This window comes from Chlorocebus sabaeus, chromosome 25, assembly GCF_047675955.1.
Source record: "Chlorocebus sabaeus isolate Y175 chromosome 25, mChlSab1.0.hap1, whole genome shotgun sequence".
NCBI classification, from domain to species: Eukaryota; Metazoa; Chordata; class Mammalia; order Primates; family Cercopithecidae; genus Chlorocebus; species Chlorocebus sabaeus.
Genome location: NC_132928.1, coordinates 83,044,816 through 83,068,750, shown reverse-complemented (window position 1 = coordinate 83,068,750; position 23,935 = coordinate 83,044,816). Strand labels below are relative to the sequence as shown.

The window sequence follows — 23,935 nt, the reverse complement described above, 5'->3', positions numbered from 1 at the left end:
ATGTAACAGCAGGCTGCAGAGTGCAGTGCCACTCGCCAGGTTGCAGAGACGAAGACCAATCATTATGAAATGCCTGCTGTGTACTAGGTCCTGCCAGTGAGTTCTTTTCAAGCCCCTCCCAATGAAGACGGCGTCTCAGGCAACTAAAGCAGCAGTAATAAACCCCAGGGGCCTCAGTGCTCTGAGTGGGCAAGAACAGCTGAAGAACAGGTAAGAGGAAAGACTCCACAGCCTGGGTTCAGTTGTGCTCTCTCATGTCCAGCTTCACTGCTGCAGACAGCTGTGACCATGTCCTAAGAGAAAGAAGGAAAAAACCCCACTAATGGTTCAGGAGGATGAGGAGCAAGGAAGAGCCAGGTCCTGGAGAGACGAGGCTGTCTTGCACACTTGATTACCTTTGGACCGTTTCACTTATTCCACAGATGAAAAGGCCCCAAAAGAGGTGAGAGATGTTTACTTAGATAAAACTTTCACTATAGCAAATCTTAGCAAATCTCATCTCCCAGAAGAACACAGGTGCATGGATTGAAAACACAACCAAAGGCTCTGGACCACAAATTGTGACATGTGGCCCACAGTCCCCGGCTCTGGCCTTAGCGCTCATCTTAATGTTCTCTGAGGGGAAATAAAAAGCAACAGATAAAATGCAGGGATGAGCTAAATTGAGAGGTGTTGCCAACACTCCTGCAGAAGGGAAAATAAAGTGTGAAAATACAGAGTCTCAAGAGTATGAGAAAATCAAAGGCACAAAGGCAAGCCAGAAACATCAAACTTCCTACTTGAGGAGACGATGACCCCGACTTTGCATGGTAGACATTTAGAAAGCAGTGGGTGCAGTGCATCACACCTGTAATCCCAACACTTTGGGAGGCCAAAGCAGGACGATTGCTTGAGGCCAGGAATTTGAGACCAGCCTGGGCAACATAGTAAGACCCCATTGCTACTTTTTTTTTTGTTTTTGAGACAGAGTCTTGCTCTGTCACCCAGGCTGGAGTGCAGTGGAGCAATCTCAGCTCACTGTAACCTCCGCCTCCAGGGTTCAAGCTATTCTCTTGCCTCAGCCTCCTGAGTAGCTGGGACTACAGGTGCCCGCCATCACGCCCGGCTAATTTTTGTATTTTTAGTAGAGACAGGGTTTCACCATGTTAGCCAGGATGGTCTCGATCTCCTGACCTCGTGATCTGCCCGCCTTGGCCTCCCAAAGTGCTGGGATTACAGCATGAGCCATGACACCCGACCAATTTTTTTTTTTAATTAGCCAGTTATGGTGTACATCTGTCATCCCAGCTGCTCAGGAGGCTAAGGTGCGATGATCTCTTGAGCCCAGGAATTCGAGGCTGCAGTGAGCTATGATCATGCCACTGCACTTCATCCTGATCAACAGAGTGAGACTGTCTCTTAAAAAAAAAAAAAAAAAAAAAAAAAAAAAGGCCATAAAAAAGCATGAGCATGAGATCATGTCCTTCGCACTGACATGGATGGAGCTGGAGGCCATTATCCTTAACTCAGAGACAGAAAATCAAAACCGCATGTTCTCACTTGTAAGTGGAGGCGAAACAGTGACTCCACATGGACATAAAGATGGAAACAGTGGACACGGGGGCCTCCAAAGGGGGTGAGCAGGGATTTGAAGGGAGCAAGGGTTGAAAATTTACCCATCAGGTACTATGTTCACTCTCTGGGTAATGGGTACACCAGAAGCCCAGTGTACAATATACCCATGCAACAAGCATGCCCCTGTACCCCTCAATTTGAAATAAAATTTTAATAAATACATAAAGCAGTTCTCCCTAAAGACAGGCAAGAGATAATAGAATTAATGTAAACTTTAATTTACATTAATTACATGTAGTTAATGTAAACTTTACATTAGTTATGTAAATGAATAATTTACATTATTAATGAAAGTACGTAATTAATGCTCAGAAATAATGTAAACTTTTGCTACATTAAGGCAGGCCCACTTCCTACAGGAAGCATCTCTCAGTTAATCCCACTTATCCATGACAATCTTCACAGCCCCTCTGGGACTGCAATCTGATCTTCCCTAATCACTAACAATATAGCCATGCGTGTGCTATCCATATGTGTTTTTATTTGCCATCTTTTCTCTATTAAATTGATTACTCCTGAAGAGTTCTAAACCCGCTGTGCAAAGCTAAGGTGCAAAATGATTGTTAATTACAGAGCTCTGACTCAAGATTTGAGACATCCATTTAAGGGTTCAAAAACCTGTGTATTATAATCATTCGACTCTAAGTTCCTTGAGGCCGGTAGCTAGGTCCTTAATCTTTGTATCTCTGACACTCAGCACAGCACTGGGTGTGGCTCTGGTTACAGGTATATGGAGGAACTCAATATGTATCACGAATCTAGTGTGTTGCTTTTATGTGAAATAGCTCAGTTGAAACCTTTTTTTTTTTTTTTTTTTGGAGACAGAGTCTCACTGTGTTGCCCAGGCTGGAGTGCAGTGGCACAATCTCAGCTCACTGTAACCTCTGCCACCAGATTCAAGCGATTCTCCTGCCTCAGCCTCCCAAGTAGCTGGGGCTACAGGCATTCACCACCACGCCTGGCTAATTTTTGTATTTTTAGTAGAGATGAGGTTTTGCCATGTTGGCCAGGCTGGTCTTGAACTCCTGACCTCACATGATCCATCCACCTCGGCCTCCCAAATTGCTGGGATTACACACTACACCCAGCCTGAAACTTAATCTAAAATATTGCACTCTGTTCTGAACATCTGATTGCCTGAAAGACAAATGTAGTGTATGATCACAGTAATTAAAGAACTTAGAAGGGATGGCCTCAAAGTTACCCTATGTGGTCTACAAAGGGGAGGCATGAATAATCCACCCCTCGTTTAGCACATCATCAAGAAATAACCATAAAAATGGGCAACGAGCAGCCTTGGGGCTGCTCTGTCTGTGGAGTAGCCTTTCTTTTATTTCTTCACTTTCTTAATAAACTTGCCTCCACTTTACTCTCTGGACTCTCCCTGAATTCTTTCTTGCACGAAATCCAAGAACCCTCTCTTGGAGTCTGGATCAAGACTCCTTTCTTGTAACAGTCCGAGGTCTTAGATTTAAGTCTTTAATCCATTTTGATTTGAATTTTGCATATGGTGGGAGATAGGGGTGTAGTTTCATTCTTCTGTGTATGGATATCCAGTTTTCCCAGCACCGCCTATTGAGACTGTCTTTTCCCCAATGTATGTTCTTGGCACCTTTGTCAAACGTGAGTTCACTGTAGGTGTGTGGATTTGCTTCTGGGTTCTCCATTCTGTTCCATTCGTCTATGTGTCCTTTTTTATGCCAGTATCATGCTGTTTTGGTTACTATAGCTCTGTAGTATAATTTGAAGTCAGGTAATGTGACTTCTCTAGTTTTCTTCTTTTATCAAGCAAGGAGACATTTAGGGATCTAGGAATGAGGGTTTGCAAAATCACTGGAAGGGTAGAGGTGCAAAGGTTCAGGAAAGCCATTCATTGCTCTCAGGGCAACCAACAGCTACAAGAAAAACAACTTTCAGAACCTGCAGAAATCATTGCCAGGGTCACATTTGCCTGCAGTACCAAGGTGGGATTCAGTGGGGAAATGCTCAAATGCCAGGGCAAACTCATATTTGCCATGTTTGCCACCTGTTGAAGGGGGAGCAGCAAGCCGGCTTGCCTCTCTTCTATCTTCCAAATATCACTCGAGTGCCTCTCAGTGGCCCAATCTAAGTTGGAATGCTCCTAGTTGTTATACTGGGAAATGTGGTCCCGAGGCTTTCCAGTCCCCAATACCGAGGTGGCACACCAGAGTGGAGAAGCAGTCAACGACCCAACAGAGGCAGGAAATGCCACCCTGTGTTCTCTTCTTGCTTTCCCCGTAGTTATCCTTTCTGGTGGAAAGAGACTCTCCAATGCAGATGAATTTCAAGGATTGAGGTCTGTCAGATTTCAGAGTCCACATGTGGAGGGAATGTCTACCTCAAATTACCAAAAGGTAATGATTATAGCTTAAGCGTATTGAGCTGTATATGTGTTCAGTACTATTCTAAGCCTTTCATATAAATTACCTAATTTGGTCCTCACGAGGCAAGCATTATTATTCATCCTCATTTTATTTTATGTCGTTCTTTTTTTTTTTTTTTTTTTCTTTTTTTTTTTTTTTTTGAGACAGTCTCTCTGTCGCCCAGGCTGGAGTGCAGTGGTGCGATCTCGGCTCACTGCAACCTCTGCCTCCTGGGTTCAAGCAATTCTCGTGCCTCAGCCTCCCAAGTAGCTGAGACTACAGGTGCCCACCACCATACCCAGTTAATTTTTGTATTTTTAGTAGAGATGGGGTTTCACCATGTTGGCCAGGCTGTTCTCGAACTCCCGACCTTAGGTGATCCACCTGCCTTAGCCTCCCAAAGTGCTGGGATTACAGACCTGAGCCACTGTGCCCAGCCTTCAGCCTCATTTCATAGATGAGGAAAGAGAAAGTGGAGGCTGGGTGTCTTGCCCACGGTTGCATAGCTAGAAAGCTGTGGGGCCACAGTTTCAACCCAGGTTTTCTGACTTTGGAGCCTGAGCTTCTAAACAGTAGATGACATTCCCCCTCCCCCACAAAGGAGTGGAAACACCAGTTCTGGGCATCTCAGCTACATGAGCATACATGAAGGAAAGGTTTTAAACGTCGATGTAAATTTGTCAATAACGTAAAAATAAAGATGACCTGAATGTAGTCCTTGGGAGGTCAAAACAGAAGCCGTGAGTAGGTCTCAGAAGTGTGTCGCTCTGGGTCAGGGAGTCCCGCAGCAGCAAGTCGCTTGCTCACTGTGGCCTGGAGAGGTGTAACTAGAGAGAAACATGGCTTGCAACTTGGAATTCTAACCCTTTCCTTGCCACACTAACTTCTTTGGTGGTGCTGGGCATATCATGTAGGCTTTTTGTACTTCGGGGCTTCTCATAGTTCTAAGTGAAATAATGATGTTAACCTTATCCAGAGAAGAATATGGCGGAAGTCCTAATCACTTAGTGTAAATTATTCTGAAAACCAAGCTGCTAAAGCGGAATGCTCTCTGCTGGCAGAGAAGTGAATGTTGCACTAGAGGACCTTCCAGGTGTCATTTAAAATTCAACAGTGACAGGCTTGCCTCCAGTAACTAAGGAAGATGACTTTACAGTCTGCTAGATTTTACAGTCATTGTTTTTACCTTGAAAGCTTGCCTACACTTCCTTAATTTTAATTTAAATCTATCACTCCTTCAAAACGTCCTAAACTAGGTATGTTTCTGTCTTTGTTCTCACCCCTAGACATGGACTTCCTGAAAACAGTCTTGTTTTACCAGTTATTTTTAGATTTTATACATATTCTAGTTGTTTCAGTCTTCACTTCAGGAAAGTGAGGCCATCCCTTCTAAGGGCAGAACAGTGACACATCTGATTTATGTTTTACTCAGATCACTATGGCTACATGTTGGGAACACAGTTACAGAGGCAAAGACCAGGAAGGACGTCATTGCAATCATCTGGATGACAGATAAAGGCAGCCCAGACCAGGCCAGTAGCCATGGAGGAGGAGCGCTAGAGATAGATGATATAGATATAGATGTAGATACAGATGATACAGATATTGATGACAGATATCGATGATATAGATAGATATGGATGATACAGATAAATGTATATGTGGGTGTATTTTTTAAATTGTGATAAAGGACACACAATATACTTACCTGGCAGGGGAGATACTATGATCATGAAGATGGTTTTCCCAGAGTGAGGCTCACCCACTGCACTCCAGGTATGCTGACCCCTGCGATTTCTCCAAATGCAGGAAACTCAACCACATAGTTTGTGGTAGTGCGGGACTTCGTCCATGCTTCCCCTGTGTCACTCTTTGTCCAATGAGAGATCATAACTTGATGTCGGTGGTCTTTAGTGTGTAATTTATTTATTATAAAAAATATATATAACATAAAATGTAGCATCTTCAGCATTTTTGAGTGTACACTGAGTGGTGTTACACACATTCACATTGTTGCACACCCATCACCCCATCCATCTCCAGGGCTCATTTCATTTTGCAGAACTGACACTTTGTACCCATTAAGCAGTAACCCCCCATTTTCTCCTCCCCAGAGCCCCTGGCATCCACATTCTACTCTCTGTCTCTAGGAATCTGAATCTCCTAGGTACTTCAGAGAAGTGGAATTATACAGTGTCGGTCCTTTGGGGACTGCCTTATTCCCTTAGCATAATGTCCTCAGTATGTTGACTGGTCATATTGTGAAGACAGGATTTGGCAGGTTGGATGAGGAGGGAGAGGGAGAAAGAAGGGAGGCAAGGATGATTCTGAGACTTGGGGCCTGAGCAGGGGAATGGAATGCTTGGGAGAAGTTGAGCTGATACACGAGTCCACTGGGTGTTCCCCCATCTCTTCCCATCTCTTCTGTCTCCACCACACCCCACACACTGCCCCAGCTCTCAGTGGGCAGAGGATTCTCTAGGCCTTACTGCAGCTCACATGTCAACAAGGGATGCTGAAACGTTTTCATCTTTCCATCATCCAAATGAAGGAAATGAGGGGCCATGGCTATTCATCCTCCCCTCTGCCAGTGTAAGTAAAACAGAGAACAGATGAGGGAGGAGTGTCAGAGAACAGATGAGTGTCTCAAGCACGGATCTGCACAGCCTCGGGATCAGCAGTGCACTAGGAACTCCTGTGAGATGGGAAGCTGAGACAGTTGCACACACATTATCTTCACCCAAACAAGGAGTGAACATCCAGCCAGAAAGGCTTTTCCCTGCGCCCAGCCCCACGGCACCAGACAGCTCAGTCCCTGCTTCACAAGCAAGCGCTGAGCCCACGGCTTGCTGCTTTCCTCTTCCCACAGCCATCCCCCTTGGTCAGCCCTCAGTTCCACGGAACTGGGGAGATGGCAGTAGAGACCCATGAGATTTGTCACATCCCCATTATGTGGCTTGTTTGTTTTTGAGATGGAGTCTCGCTCTGTCACCGAGGCTGGAGAGTGCAGTGGCGTGATCCCAGGTCACTGCAGGCTCCGCCTCCCGGGTTCAAGGGATTCTCCTGCCTCGGCCTCCCGAGTAGCTGAGATTACAGGTGCGTACCACCGCACCCAGCTAATTTTTGTATTTTCAGTAGAGACAGGGTACGGCCACATTGGTCAGGCTGGTCTCGAACTCCTGACCTCAGGTGACCTGCCCTCCTTGGCTTCCCAAAGTGCTGGGATTCCAGGCGTGAGCCACCGTGCCCGGCCTCCTGTTACGTCTTAACAGGAGCTGCAGATGAATCTTTCCTGGAGCGCAGCTTCGCAGTGCTACTCCCTGCTCAGAGCCTTAGCAGTTCTCATTGTCTAGGGCATCAGTTCTAGGGTAGGAGGGATGCCCCAGGGCACATCAGGCATTTTGGAGGAGCTCTCTCCCACTATCTCCAACCCCCACAGCTTCTCTGTGAGCTGGACCTTCTCTCCCAACCTCGGAATGCTGGGTCTGCAGCATCAACTCTGTGTGGCCTTCAAGGCCCTCCTGGAGCCCCAGCATAACCCCACTATGCTTCATCTCCACTTCTCTCGTCCACAGACTCTAAGGTGCAGCCAAACTGAACTATTAATTACTCCCTGACGAGCTCCCACCTCCCACCTCTGTTTCGCCTTCGCCTAGAATGGCCTTCCTCCTCTCACCACATATTCATTCAGATCCTTCCTCCTACCATGCCCAGCTCCAATGCTACCTCCTCCAGGAAGCCCTCTCTGATATCTCCAACTGGGTGCACTATCTTCTTCCCCAAATCCCCATAGCCATCTCGTGTGGGCTCCTTTCTTGTGGCTGTGATTTCCTATAAAATCCTTCTCTCCTATCAGACCATGAACTCTCCAAGGACGCCACATTCCTATTGGTTCCCCTCACAGGGCCTGACACGTGTCTTTTAGGCTTCAGAGTTGGTTAAATCAACAAAGAAATGAGACAATTATTTATTTTACTCAGATATTCAACTTAAAAATCACTCAGCGTGGGCACTCCTGAAGCTGTCAGGATCATGTTCGTTTCCTCGCTGTCTGCCGGCTATTAGCATTATGCCATCACACACAGCCCGATGAAGGGACAACAGAAAAGCATATCTCACTTCTGTCGTAGGTTTCCATTCACTTTCGGGTTCTCAATTGCCCTGTGTTTCCTCAGTGATACTTCAGACTTTTCAGATGTTTTCATTGATCCATTCATCTTTCTTTTTTTTTTTTGCAAAACAAAACAAAAAGCAAGAAAAGAAAGCATTTTGTCCAATAGTCCTAAGAAATTTTCTCCATAGAGAATGTCATCTAAGTCAAAACAAGGGTTAAATAGGGGCACCCAAATCAGTTATCACTTAGGGCTGTTATAAGAAATGCCAAGACTGGGTGGCTTAAACAGCAAACATTCGTCTCTCACCATCTGGAGGCTGCAAATCCAAGATCAAGGTGCTAGCATGGTCAGTTGTGGCGAGGACCTGCTTCTGGGCTCAAGAGCACTACCTTCCCCCCATATCCTCACGTGGTGGGTCTCCAGCCTCTTCTCATAAAGGCGCTAATCCCATTCATGAAGGCTCCACTCTCACAGTGTGATCACCTCCCACAGGCGCCGCCTCCAAATACTGCCACACTGGAATTACGATGTCAACAGAGGCGCTCTGGGGGACACATTCAGTCCATGGCCCCCCGTACACGTGAATGTGATCTTATTTGGAAATAGGGTTTTGTAGATGAAATAAAGTTAAGGATCTTGAGATAAGATCATCCTGGACTCAGGGTGGGCCCTAAATCCAGTGACTAGTGTCCTTATAAGAGAAAGAAGAGGGAGACTGGAGACACAGACACCGTGGAGAAACGCAGGAGAAAAGGTCCTGTGAAGGCAGAGAGGCAGGGACGGGAGTGACGCAGCTGCAGGGCGAAGAACGCATGGGGCCAGCAGTAGCTGGAGAGGCAAGGGCAAGCGGGATCCTCCCTAGGACCTGGGGGAGAGCATGGCCCTGCTGCCACCTGGATTTTGGATTTTCTATTTTGAGCCACCAAGTTTGTGGCAACTCATCCTGGCAGCCTTAGGAAACGAATGCGTTAACTCATTGCATCAGTGCACAAAATAACACCCGACTCGTTTCCTGGGTCAGCCTCCTACTTTGCCTCCTACCTATTAGACCCTACCTCTCATTTCCCTTTTTTGTTGTTATTGTTTTTTTGAGGCAGCTCAGCCCAGAGGTGCAGTGGCGTGATCATGGCTCACTACAGCCTTGACCTCCTTGGGCTTAAGCGACCCTCCCACCTCAGCCTCCCAAGTAGTTTGAACTACAGGTGCATGCCACCCTGCCCAGCTACTTTTTGTTTGTTTGTTTGTTTGTTTTTTGTAAAGACGGGGTTTCACCATGTTGCCCATGCTGGTCTCAAACTCCTGGGCTCAAGCGATCCTCCTGCATCAGCCTCCTGAAGTGCCGGGATTACAGGTGTGAGCCCCGCACCCGGCCTCTCCCTCCTTTTATCATTCCCTCTCCCCTCGTCTTCCTTGGCTTTCCTCCTCACACCTCCTGCGTTTGGCCCCCTTCCATTTGCTTTCGTTTCTCTTTCCCAACTTCCCCTCATCATGCCAGGGGGACTCCTGGGCTCCGTGCCACCCCCCTAGAAATCCCCCATAATGAAGCAGGATTTATGCCTCACACTTCACCGTGGGACAGTAGAAACCTCTCATTTGAAGCAAAAGGCACTGAAAATAAGCAAACAGTTACGCATTTGTCACTACCGAGTCCTAGCCAGCTTCCACCCCACCCCTCGCCCCCTACCATCTTCCTGCTCGTTCAGGTCATCGTGTCCTCTGATACCCAGTAATTTCCAACATTTTCTACATGCATTTCTGTTGGTCTTCTGAGAATTGTGATTTTGCAAAGTAGAAGAGGCACATCGTCTTTCCGGAGCCTGGAAGGTGCAGACACTGATGCATTGGGGGAGATCACAGTGTGACAAGGACGGGGTGGGAGTGTGTCACCGCCCTAGCTACCCACCCTCCACAGCGGGGAGTGAGCAGAGGAGATAGAACCTGGGAGGAAGAAGAGATTTCCAATTACTTCCTTCCCGGTCCCTTCTCCACTGGAGCCTGTTATTCCTCTGCTGCCGGGGCCTCTGAGTTTCCTCTCACGGAGCCAGGAAAGAGCTTAGTGAATAAAGAACGAGTTGTCCTAGCAGTGCACGGAAGATGTCCACGACATCGTGTGAACGAGGGATCCTGGGCAATGAGCACGCCAGCCCCACGGGAGAACGTCCACACCAGCCCCGCGGGAGAACGTCCACGCCAGCCCCGCGGGAGAACGTCCACGCCAGCCCCACGGGAGAACGTCCATGCCAGCCCTGCAGCCTGGTGGGCTCTGCCATTCATCAATCACCTTAGACAGCTGCATGTGCAAAAGCTCTCTTTTTGTGTCCTTTGAAGCTTTTTTTTTTTTTTTTTTTTTTTTAAATCAGGCTGGGTGCATGGCTCATGCCTGTAATCCCAGCACTTTGGGGGGCCGAGGCGGGAGACTCACTTGAGCCCAGGAGGTCGAGGCTGCAATGAGCTATGATCATGCCACTACACTCCAGCCTGGGGGACAGAGTGAGGGCCCATCTCTACAAAAATTTAAAAATTAAAAAATTCTTTATCAAAGAACTACATGTGCAAATAATATCAAAAGGCTTATTTTTAAAAACCCCCTGTCCTGGCTGCCCCCTCCTTCCACACCTGTCCTCCTCCCCTCTGAGGGGACCATTTTGAGGTTGTTGAGGTATTCACCTCTGCTTTTCTAAATGTGCTTGCTCTGCTGTTTCTTGATTTATCCATTGGGGACATCAGCTCTTTACTCTGTGCTGTGGTGCATGACAATTTAGCTCTTACCACACTCGCGGCTCGCTCCTCCTCCCAACAAGACATGAGTAAAAATAGGAACGAGCTCTTCTTTCTGGGGCTCTCACTAGGTATCAGGCACTGTTATATTCTGACAGGGTGGCCCCCTTCCCTCCCTGATGCACTCGCCACGTGGCTCTCAGGGCTCCGCACTCCCTCCCTCTGGTTCCTTCCACCGAGTCACCTTCCCAGTCTGGGTCTGTCCCTTCTCCCCGCCCTCCGAAGGATGGGCACCCAGGGCTCCGTCCTCTGGCCTCTCTTCTCCCTCTGTGCTCCCCGCCACTTGTTAGTGGTCTCAGCAGTCTCATGGTTCCGAATATCCTCCCTGCGCTGACGCCTCCCACGGCCCCGTCTCCAGCCCTGACCCCAGGCCCCTCAACACTGGCCCAATTTTGAGGCTGTGCCTTCAGAAGACAGAAGCAGCGAGGTGTCTGCAGTCAGGACGGGGCTGGCAGATGGACGTCCTCATCTAGAACTGGTCCTGCCACCTCCCAGGAGCGTGGCCTCTGGTGACTGACTTCACTTCTCCATAAACGTTATGCTTTCTCTGTGCAAATGCTGTTACTCTGTAGATTGACTATAACAATCAAGTCATGGCAAGGGTTTTGTAAGTGGAAAAGCCGTACATTAGTGGAACTGGTTGTTATTTCTCTTTTTATTTTTTATTTTATTTTCAAGACTTGGTTTTGCTCTATAGCCCAAAGCTGGAGTGCAGCGGTGCGATCATAGCTCACTGCAGCCTCGAACTCCTGGGCTCAAGTGATCCTCCCACCTCACCTCCCAAGTACAGACTACAGGCTACAGGCGTGTCACTACCCTGGCTAATTTTTGGTAGAGACAACGTCTTGCTTTGTTACCCAGGTGGTCTCAAACTCCTGGCCTCAATGATCTTTTCACCTCAGCCTCCCAAAGTACTGGGATTACAGGCATGAGCCACCGTGCCCAGCCTGTTATTATTTCTCCTTGTACTCCTCCACACTTCCTTTTCTCTCTCTTAATCTTTCCCATTCTGTCCTTTGTGATCAGCATTTATTTCACAGCCATTTATTGAGCAGCTAGTACGTGGCGGGCACTGTGGGAGATACACAGGGCTCTCACTTACTAGTATGTGGCGGGCACCGTGGAGACACACGCAGGGCTCTCACTTGCACAGGGGTCACAGCCTCACTTTCCAAAGGCCTGGGTGCACCTCAGTCTTTGTTTTCCTCTCCATTTTCTTTTTCTTTTCTTTTTTTTTTTTTTTTTTTTTTTTTTTGAGACAGAGGTGTGCTCTTGTTGCCCAGGCTGGAGTGAAGTGGTGCGATCTTGGCTCACTGCAACTTCTGCCTCCTGGGTTCAAGGGATTCTCCTGCCTCAGCCTTCCAAGTAGCTGGGATTACAGGCACCCGCCACCATGCCCGGCTAAATACTGTATTTTTAGTAGAGATGGGGTTTCAACATGTTGGCCAGGCTGGTCTCGAACTCCTGACCTCCGGTGATCCACCCACCTCACCCTCCCAAAGTGCTGGGCTTACAGGTGTGAGCCACCATGCCTAGCCTTCCTTCCATTTCCTTTCCCTGTCACCGTCATCCTACCTTAACCCTCACTGACTCTGTTCTTTAGTAGGTGTAATTTCATAAATGAAACAGATGCTTTGCTTGTTATATTATTGTTGAAATCCATGTTCCTTTTTAAAAACATGGGTGAACACTGCTTCTTTAAAAATCAAAATCTTCCCAAAGTAACTTCCTTTCTACTGAAGGGTCTCGTATTTATCTGTTTTTTTCCCCCAGAACCACTGGCTCTTTCCAGAAATAAGCTTCTTGACAAGTTTGTGTGCACAAATGCAGATATAAATATGCCCTCATATTTGTGCAATTTACAAAGTTGTACAATCTGCGAAGTAGTTGATCCTCACTTTCATGTCTTCCTAAACAAAACTGCAATCCAGAAAATAAAAATATCCCTTAGAAAACTTCCATCACTGTCTGAAGAGCTTGTAGTGATAATGATCTCCATGGAGCTGGATGAGCCTCTGAGTCTGACAAGTGTCTTCTAATCTGAAGGTTTACACCCCAGTGTTTGTAACTGTGCCCCGTAACGTTCTTTTCACAGTATTAAGCGTGTCCTAGAGCCAGAGTCTGGTTGGCTGGGGGCCTGTTTCTCAAGTCTGCATGGTCCTGTCAGAGGCATTTGAATCAGAGCGACTAGGGGCTGGTAAAATAAGGCTGAGGTCTGCTGGGCTGCATCCCCAGCCCGTCAGGCATTCTAAGTCACAGGATGAGGTAGGAGGTCACCACCAGATACAGGTCATAAAGACCTTACTGATAAAACAGGTTGCAGTAAAAAGCCGGCCAAAACCCACCAAACCCAAAATGGTGATGACAGTGACCTCTGGTCATCCTCACTGCTCGTTAGATGCTAATTATAATGCATTAGCATGCTAACAGACACTCCCACTAGCGCCATGACCGTTTACAAATGCCACAGCAATGTCAAGAAGTTACCCTACATGGTGTAAAAGGGGGATGAACTCTCAGTTCCAGGAATTGCCCACCCCTTTCCCTCATGAATAATCTACCCCTTGTTTAGCGTATAATCAAGAAATAATCATAAAAATGGGCAACCAGCCCTCGGAGTTGCTCTGCCTATGGAGTAGCCATTCTTTTTTTTTTTTTTTTTTGAGACGGAGTCTTGCTCTGTCGCCCAGGCTGGAGTGCAGTGGCCGGATCTCGGCTCACTGCAAGCTCCGCCTCCCAGGTTCACGCCATTCTCCTGCCTCAGCCTCCCGAGTAGCTGGGACTACAGGCGCTGCCACCTCGCCCAGCCTAGTTTTTTGTATTTTTTAGTAGAGACGGGGTTTCACCGTGTTAGCCGGGATGGTCTCGATCTCCTGACCTCGTGATCCGCCCGTCTCGGCCTCCCAAAGTGCCGGGATGACAGGCTTGAGCCACCGAGCCCGGCCAGAGTAGCCATTCTTTATTCCTTTGTTTTCTTAACAAACTTGCTTTCACTTCACTCTATGGACTCCTCCCGAATTCTTTCTTGGGCGAGATCCAAGAACCCTCTCTTGGCGTCTGGATCGAGACTTCTTTCTGGAAACAGTCCTACTATCTGTGGAAGCCGCAGGGTCCTGCTGAACTTGTGAGGACAATCTGGCTTTCTGGCAAAACCCTCAGCCCCAGCCATTAACAGGGCAGGACATACACAGAGGAACAGGGCAGGACATACACAGAGGAAAGAGCCTTGACATGGTTCCACATATTGAAAAAAAAAAAATTGCATTCCAACTATAGTTGCTTCTGCCTTCTAAGGTAGGTGTCATGATTCATGTGATGTGAAGATCAAATCCTTGCCTTCCCTTTGGCTTACAAAGCTTGGTGATGTAAAACGGAGAGCATTTGATTGAGCTGCAGCATATGCTAACCACCAAGTGTGCGCAGGTGCTCGCAGCCCTGAGGGGACAGGTGCAGGATGGGTGGTCCCTTGCTAAGCAGAGGCTTTGGAAATGCCGCAGGAGGAGGTGGGAGAGTGGAACTGCTCTGGGAGGTGAGGCAAGGAGCTGACCCTGAGCCAGAGAGGGAGAGTCAAAACCTGGGGGAAGGCGGGGCTACAAAGAAAGGACAGAGCCAGGGAGAAATTTCTCTCAGCAGCTATGGTGAAAAACACCTTTTTAAATGGGCGAATATCACGGATGCTCATAGCAACATTTTCATAATAGCCAAAAAGTGAAAAGAGCACAAATGCTCATCAGCTGATGAAGGGATAAGCAAACATGGCATCTCCAACCCATGGAACGAAGTGGTGTGATCCTGAGTGGGGTCTGTGAAGCACAGCAGGCTCGGCCAGCCACGGTGACCACGATGGGTCCGTTGCTGGATGGGACTGGTCAGCAAGTGAATACGCCGAGGCACAGGGCTGTAGCAGAGAAAGAGGTTTCATCGGAGGGTCGCCGAAGGAGGACATGGGAGGAAACCTCAAAAGCATCTCCCTGAGGAGTCGGGGGTTTTAAGGGCTGGGGAGTAGAGACTGGAGTGTGGAGATGATCGACTGGTCAAAGTGTGCAGGGTGGAGTGATGGGAGAGGGAGATGAAGCTGTATTTTCAGCTGATCACATTCTTCTGTGGGGGTCTTCAAACTGGTTGGTGTTGGCTGTTTTGCTGGAATTCAGGATCTGAAAAACACCTTAAGCAATTCTTGAACAAAAGCCTTATGATTCTAATGTCAGAGATCCCATCTATTTTAAACAAAGGCCTTATGATTCTCAGGTCAGAGATCCTATCTATAGGAACAACGGGGGTGCAATTGGTATCTGGTGCTACTTCACTGTCGGTTACAACGAAGTGGGTCAAAGTGCAGGCTGACGGATGCTTAATGACAACTATTTTTCTGTCCAGAATTCTTCTTAACCCTGTGAGGATGGCTTCACCATATCGTGCTCAATCATGGTGCCAAAATGCCTGTCCTGGGGCTGGACACCTAGAAGTCCCCTCCAGGCCAAGTGACGGAGTCTGTGAGGCCTGAGAACGTTGCCACTGTCAGCAAGCTGCGGTGCTCATACCATGAGAACAGCCTGGTAAAGGAGCCCGGCAGAAGACCCTCAGGGGACCACCTGGAGCTCTCCCTTATCCACTGGCCAACAGACTATTTTTCCTGTTGGATGGGACAGACAATGTGGTACCTAGTGACACCAACTTCATGGACACGTGGGTGGCCACATGGAGGAGCTGCTAGATGAAGGGCTATGAAAGCTTTTGGTATCTCCAACTGCAGCCATACCCAGTAGCTGGTAAAGAAACCCGGCTTAAGACCAGGTGTGGTGTCTCGGCCTGTGATCCCAGCACTTTGGGAGGCCAAGGAGGGAGGATCACTGGAGCCCAGGAACTCGAGGCTGCAGTGAGCTACAATTATGCCACTACACTCCAGACTGAGTGATAGAGTGAGATCCTATCTCTAAAAATGTATGTATAAGACAGAAAAAAAGAAACCTGGCTTAAAAACAGTGGTTCACCAGAGTGAGTGCCACCTGCACCCACCTCAGCAGAAGTTAATCCAGGGCTGCCAATCCAAAGGCAAGGTGGTGACTGCCTATAGTCCCCTCAGCTCTCGTGACAGGCCTGGGGGATCCCTGCACCAAAGCAATCACAGCCAAGCACAGTAAAAAATAAAAATAAACAAATAAAAACGCAGCCCAGGTTCTGATCTGGTTTCCCATGCAAAGGAACTTGGTGGTAATTCCTGTCATTTCGTGGTGACACTGGAACGCACTGCTGAAAACCTGGAGGTCTCTGACTTTCCACTGAGCAGCCTGATGTGACCACTGTAGTCAGCTGCAGTGGGGACGGGAGGGGGATGGGAGGGTCTGCGTCTTGGTGAGCTGTGCCTCCCGAAAGGATTACCCCTTCAACACTGAGCTTTAAAGCCGTAGGTACCTGCTCTTCCCCAAGTGCCTTGCACCTCTTTTTCCTGCTTCAGTTTTTCTAGCAAGTGTAGTATGGCCTGTGTCCCTTCACAGTGGGTCAGCGACCTGCCGACTGACCAGCAAGGGTGTGGTCAGGTTGATGCTGAGTCCAAAGAGCAGTTTGTGTAGATGAGACGTCTCTTCCAGATTTCTCTGCCCTTTTTCTTGTCCAGCTGGGAGAAGTACATCCTGAACACCCTTTTCCAGTCAAAATGAAGCAAAATCTATGGTCCAAGTAGTGCCACCTGGAGCTGCGTTTTGACTGCGGGAACTGTAATCCCTGCAGCCAGTCTCCTTGTCGCAAATAAAAAGTGCTTTTGTGAGCTTAACAAAAAGGAATGAACTCAGGATATATATTACAACGTGGATGAACCTCGAAAGCCTTATACGAACTGAAAGAAGCCAGACACGAAAGGCCACATATTGTATGATTGTGTTTATATGAAATGCCCTGGAGAGGCAAATCCACAGACACACAGGAAGAGTAGTGGTTGCCAGAGGATGAGGGTGGGGGAAGGGGAACTGCTACTGGACATGGGGAGTCTTTTTAAGATGATGGAAATCCTTTGTAAGTAGACAGGAGTGATAGTTGCACAGCACTGTGAAGATGCTAGAATCCATTGAATTGCACACTTGAAAGGGGTGAATGTTGGCTGGGCACGGTGGCTCACACCTGCAGTCACAACACTTTGGGAGGCTGAGGTGGGAGGATCACTTGAACCCAGGAGTTTAGACCAGCCTGACCAACACAGCCAGACCCTGTCTCTACAAAAAATTTAAAATATTAGCTGGGCGTGGTGGCATGCACCTGTGGTCCCAGCTACTCAGGAGGCTGAGGCAGGAGGACCCCTTGAGTCCAGGAGGTCGATGCCACAGTGAGCCGTGACCACGCCACCTGCGCTCCAGCCGGGACAACAGTGAAACCCTGTCTCCAGAAAAAAAGTGGGGAGGGGATGGTGAGTGTTGAGGTATGTGAGTGACTATTATATAAGCTGTTTTTAGTAAATGAGCTAATACTAAAATTAATCTAGTTCTATATAAACCAGAACAGTCACTGCAATTTAAACCCGAATTTCTGTTCTCAACAGCATTTTTGTCAGGAAAAAAAAAAATACAAATAATAAATAAATAAATAAATAAATAAATAAATAAATAAGAGTTTCTGAAAGAAGGAAAACCGCCTCCATATTCTTCAGAAGGAAACTGGTTAAATAAAATATGGCACATTCGTGCAATAGAATACTACACACCCATTGAAATTGATGAGGTGGGTATTTATACAACCAGGAACTGAGCGAATGGGACCTGTTGCTTCGTGAGAAAAGTGTGGCGTGTAGAGAAGCATGAAGGGCGCGTAAGGACGCCACCTACCTGTTCACACAAGGACTCCCTGGATCCGGTGTGCTCAGGAGGGAGGCGTCCAAGTGGGACACATTTATACAGAAAAATTAGTTTTTACTCTATGAGCCTTTATACCTTTTGAGTTTTGTACCATGTACGTTTTACTCATTCAAAAAAATTAAGTAAGTAAGTTTCTTTTTTTACATCTTTTAGATTATGGTCATCCATCTTATTTTAACTAAATGGCCAACAGCCTGCATCCGATGCCCCAGCATATCCACTGGGTTCACTTCCTTACTCTTTTATTTATTTGTTTGTTTGTTTGTTTGAGACAGGGTCTCGCTCTGTCGCCCAGGCTGGAGTGCAGTGGCGCGATCTCGGCGAGTCTCCTCAAACCAGAGTTTTGTTTGTTTGCGTTAAGACACAGCTCAGATGTCACCTCCTACTTTCTAGACTCCTAGAGCCAGAGTTTTGTTTGTTTGTTTGTTTGAAGAGGCAAGGTCTCACTCCATTGCCCAGGCTGGAGTGCAGTGACTCAGTCAAGGCTCACTGCAGCCTCTAACTCTTTGGCTTAAGCGATCCTCCCACGTAGCCTGCACTTCAGCTCCCAGGTAGTTGGGATATAGGTGTGAGTAACCACACTTGGCTAATTTTCTTTCTTTCTTTTTTTTTTTTTTTTTTTTTTTGATACAGATAGGATCTTGAGGTCAGGCATAGTGGCTCAAGTCTATAATCCTAGCACTTTCGGAGGTTGAGGCAGGCGGATCACTTGAGGCCAGGAGTTCAAGACCAGCCTGGCTAACATGGTGAAATCCCGTCTCTACTAAAAATACAAAAACACTAGCCAGGCGTGGTGATGGTGCCTGTAATCCCAGCTACTCTGAAGGCTGAGGCAAGAGAATCGCTTGAACCCGGCAGGCAGAGGCTGCAGTGACCTGAGATCACGCCACTGCACTCCAGCCTACACGACAGAGTGAGACCTTGTCTCAAAAAAATAAATAAATAAATAGAGAGAGATAGGGTCTCACTCTGCTGCCCAGGCTAGTCTCAAACTCCTGGCCTCAAAGAACCCTCCAGACTCAGCCTCCCAAAGCACTGGCATTACAAGTGTGAGCCACAGCACCAGGCCCAGCGTCGTCGTTTTGTTTTCTGTGCTCTGTGCCCATCAGCAGTGCTTTGTCCATCACTCTGCCCTGGTGGTGGCCACTGGTGTGTGATTTGCCTGTTCACACGCCCACCTCCCTCACCAGCCAGCCAGCCCCATGAGGGCAGGCTCTGCGCACGATGGCTCTTTGAGCTCTGCTATACAGTTTGGTGTGCGGTGCTCAAGGAAGGCACTTACTGATGAATAAATAAATGAATGACAGTGGTTGAAAGAATGAGTGAGTCCTACATGTCAGAGCTGGCAAACGGAGCTGAGTTGAGAAACTATTAATCTACTGTCACCAGGTTCCCTGAACTTCACTTCTCAACTGAAAAGTGTACCTTTCCAGAAGGGACAGTCATTCCTGAGGATCCAGGAAGAAACACTCTTCCCTCCCCGTTGCTAAAGAGTGGGCAATAATTTTTTTTTAAATAAATAACTTAAAGCCGGGCGGGGTGGCTCATGCCTATAATTCCAGCACTTTGGGAGGCCAAGGCAGGCAGATCGCTTGAACTCAGGAGTTTGAGACCAGTCTGGGCAACATGGTGAAACCTCGTCTCTATAAAAAAATACAAACATTAGCCAGGCATAATGGCGTGCCTATAGTCCTAGCTACTCGGGAGGCTGAGGCAGGAGAACTGCTTGAACTGGGGAGGTCGAGGCTGCATGAGCCGAGATCGTGCCACTGCACTCCAGCCTGGATGACAGAGCAAGGCCCTGTCTCAAAATAAATAAATGAATACATAAAAAATAAATAATTTAAATCCCAACTGGGCACGGTGGCTCACGCCTGTAATCCCAGCACTTTGGGAGGCTGAGGCGGGCGGATCACGAGGTCATGAGATCAAGACCATCCTGGCCAACAAGGCAGAACCCGGTCTCTACTAAAAATACAAAAATTAGCTGGGCATGGTGGTGGCGCCTGTAGACCCAGCTACTTGGGAGGCTGAGGCAGGAGAATCGCTTAAACCCGGGATGCAGAGGTTGCAGTGAGCCAAGATCACACCACTGCCCTCCAGCTTAGGCAACAGAGCAAGACTCTGTCTCAAAAAAAAAAAAAAAAAAATAATAATAATAATAATAATTTAAATCCCTTGATTAATAGCATCTCCCTTTTCACTTTTAAGAAATAAAAAATCTGCCATATTTCACCAAACAAACAGGCAGGCTGTTTGCGCATAGGTGAATTTCCTCTCGAGGGAGTCCTCAGCCCGACATGAAGACTGCCAGGAACCGGCTGCTGGCCAACCGCTTGGCTTTGCATGGTGGTGTCCCCAGGGATGTCGTACATGACAGAATCTAGGGACAACTTAGGAAGTCAATTTTTTTTTTTTTTTAAGATGGAGTCTCACTCTGTCGCCCAGGCTGGAGTGCAGCGGCGTGACCTCAGCTCATTGCAACCTCTGCCTCCCGGGTTCAAGCAATCCTCCTACCTCAGCTTGCCAAGCAGCTGGGATTACAGGCGCCCAGCACCACACCCGGCTTTTTTGTATTTTTAGTAGAGACAGGGTTTCACCATATTGGCCAGGTTGGTCTTGAACTCCTGACCCCGTGATCCACCTGCCTTGGCCTCCCAAAGTGCTAGGATTACTGGCGCGAGCCACCACACCCGGCCCAGTCAGACAATTTTTTAAAAAAGAATCCCAACCAATGAGGCCTAAGCTACCAGTAAGGGACTTGGTGGCAGACCCCAAGCAATGGCGTGATAGAAACAACATCCTCCTTTTGGATCCTTTTTTTTTTTTGAGCCAGAGTCTCGCTCTGTCACCCAGGCTGGAGTGAAGCAGCGCGATCTCGGCTCACTGCAAGCTCCGCTTCCCGGGTTCCCGCCATTCTCCTACCTCGGCCTCCCCAGTAGCTGGGACTACAGGGGCCGCCACCACGCCTGGCTAATTTTTGGTATTTTTAGTAGAGACGGGGTTTCACCGTATCAGCCAGGATGGTCGCAATCTCCTGACCGCGTGATCCTCCTGCCTCGGCCCCCCAAAGTGCTGGGATTACAGGTGTGAGCCACCGCGCCTGGCCTTGGATACTTTTAAAATGAATTGCTTCCTTTTCCTTTCCGCTTCTGTGAAAAATAAAATGTAACAGAACAAAATCAACTCTCTTTTATTTCCAGACTAGACATTACAGTGTACCAAATGGCTGTCCCCGCAGTGACAAACGCCAGCCTTGGACCCAGAGTCAGGCCGGTCTGAGTGTACCAATAGCTGTCCCAGCAGTGACAAACGCCAGCCTTGGACCCGGAGTCAGGCCGGTCTGAGATGGGAGCCCCACGTCATCACTTGCTGGCACCATGCCCTTAATCTCTGAGTGTGTCAGGTTTTCCAACTCAACTGGGGACAAGAGCCATCACTGTAAGGTTCTTGTTCTTGTGGGGATTAAATGAGATAATGGGAGTAAAGTGTCGAGTGTGGTGTTCGGCACATGATAGATGCTTACTGACTGTTAGGTGTTACATTATTATTGTTATTACTCTAATATATTTCCAGCATTCACTCTTGTTCTCATATTTGAACATGTTAATGTTCATGTTGTATGATCATAAGTGGCATATTAATTTTAGATTAGAAATTACCATATTTTCTATAGCCAGCTCCTCCTTCTACTGCATTTTTTCCCAGGAGCTGCCGTTTCAGGCAATAGACATGTCTTCAACTTTTCTGTTTCCCACAGTACTTAGCATAGTGCAGAACAAACAGTAGACCTGATAAAATGCTGCTGAATTGAATAATGAGAAGACAACAGAGTAACGTGACGATATCGTCTGTACTCTAGACATGGCCTGTGGTCAGCAGCCTCCACTAATTAAGATCCCTGAAAGCAACTCTTAGATAAATTTTTAATAGATTTTCTTAGAATCTTTATGAAGGAGTACCTGGAAACCTCACAAAACTGGCATTTTAATCATGTCTTATTTGGCTGACTCACCTAAAAGACACTGTGATAAGCTCTTAAGGGGGAAAATCTTTATAGAAAAAAATAATCTTGGAACCACAGCAGAATAAGCAAACATATTCTTTAAGGACCAAGGTAAGGTGTATCCCGTTTTTTAAAAATATAAGTTATTATTATAAGAATCACACTCAAAATAGTATGAGGGGCCAGGTGCAGTGGCTGACGCTTGTAATCCCAACACTTTGGGAGGCCGAGGCAGGTGGATCACTTGAGGTCAGGAGTTCGAGACCAACCTGGCCAACATGGTGAAACCACTGTCTCCACTAAAATTACAAAAATTAGCTGGGCATGGTGGCAGGCAACCTGTAATCCCAGCTACTTGGGAGGCTGAGGCAGAAGAACTGTTTGAACCTAGGAGGCGGAGGCTGCAGTGAGCCAAGACCATGCCACCGCACTCCAGCCTGGGCGACAGAGAGAGACTCCATCTCAAAAAAAAAAAAAAAGTATGAAAGAAGAATGGGAGTCACTATTTGAGGGGTATGGAGTTTCCATTTGGAATGAGAAAGTTCTAGAGATGGATCAGGGTGATGGCTGCACGACAATGTGAATTGACTAGAGATGGATCAGGGTGATGGCTGCACGACAATGTGAACTGACTAGAGATGGATCAGGGTAGTGGCTTCACGACAATGTGAACTGACTAGAGATGGATCAGGGTGATGGCTGCGACAATGTGAACTGACTAGAGATGGATCAGGGTGATGGCTGCACGACAATGTGAACTGACTAGAGATGGATCAGGGTAGTGGCTGCACGACAATGTGAACTGACTAGAGATGGATCAGGGTAGTGGCTGCACGACAATGTGAACTGACTAGAGATGGATCAGGGTGATGGCTGCGACAACGTGAACTGACTAGAGATGGATCAGGGTGATGGCTGCACGACAATGTGAACTGACTAGAGATGGATCAGGGTAGTGGCTGCACGACAATGTGAACTGACTAGAGATGGATCAGGGTAGTGGCTGCACGACAATGTGAACTGACTAGAGATGGATCAGGGTAGTGGCTGCACGACAATGTGAACTGACTAGAGATGGATCAGGGTAGTGGCTGCACGACAATGTGAACTGACTAGAGATGGATCAGGGTGATGGCTGCACGACAATGTGAATTGACTAGAGATGGATCAGGGTAGTTAGTGGCTGCACGACAATGTGAACTGACTAGAGATGGATCAGGGTAGTGGCTGCACGACAATGTGAACTGACTAGAGATGGATCAGGGTAGTGGCTGCACGACAATGTGAACTGACTAGAGATGGATCAGGGTAGTGGCTGCACGACAATGTGAACTGACTAGAGATGGATCAGGGTGATGGCTGCACGACAATGTGAACTGACTAGAGATGGATCAGGGTGATGGCTGCACGACAATGTGAACTGACTAGAGATGGATCAGGGTAGTGGCTGCACGACAATGTGAACTGACTAGAGATGGATCAGGGTAGTTAGTGGCTGCACGACAATGTGAACTGACTAGAGATGGATCAGGGTGATGGCTGCACGACAATGTGAACTGACTAGAGATGGATCAGGGTGATGGCTGCACGACAATGTGAACTGACTAGAGATGGATCAGGGTAGTGGCTACACGACAATGTGAACTGACTAGAGATGTATCAGGGTGATGGCTGCACGACAATGTGAACTGACTAGAGATGGATCAGGGTGATGGCTGCACGACAATGTGAACTGACTTAATCCTGCTAGACTATATGCATAAAAGTGGTTAAAATGGTAAATTTGATGTTACATATATTCCACCACAGTTAAATAAAAGTATAAAGAAGTTTAAAAGTCACCTGCTTTCACACATCTCTCTAAGCATATGAACACACATATATAGTAAAATTTTCAATAACCTTTTCTCAATCAGCTGTATATTTCTTTTTTAAGCTCCAATAATCTTTTTTTTTTTTTTTTTTTTTTTTTTGAGATGGAGTCTTGCTCTGTCCCCTGGGCTGGAGTGCAGTGGCCAGATCTCAGCTCACTGCAAACTCCACCTCCCGGGTTCACGCCATTCTCCTGCCTCAGCCTCCCGAGTAGCTGGGACTACAGGCGCCCACCACCTCGCCTGGCTAGTTTTTTTTTTGTTTGTTTTTTAGTAGAGACGGGGTTTCACCATGTTAGCCAGGATGGTCTTGATCTCCTGACCT

At 47.5% G+C, this 23,935-nt stretch overlaps 1 protein-coding gene and 1 non-coding gene across 2 annotated transcripts in view; one reads left to right on the top strand and one right to left on the bottom strand.

Annotated features, from left to right (window-relative positions):
* Positions 1-4,202: 4,202 nt before the first annotated feature.
* DRC8 (dynein regulatory complex subunit 8) overlaps positions 4,203-23,935 on the bottom strand; it is a 168,130-nt gene continuing 148,397 nt past the window's right edge. Inside the window, exon 7 of the mRNA XM_037986096.2 lies at positions 4,203-8,219. Within this exon, the coding sequence (XP_037842024.1) occupies positions 8,212-8,219 (8 nt within the window). The 3' untranslated portion in view covers positions 4,203-8,211. The remainder of the gene's footprint in view (positions 8,220-23,935) is intronic.
* On the top strand, positions 5,699-5,861 carry LOC119619893 (U1 spliceosomal RNA). The gene has a single exon (XR_005236330.2). It is a non-coding gene; the product is annotated as a U1 spliceosomal RNA (small nuclear RNA).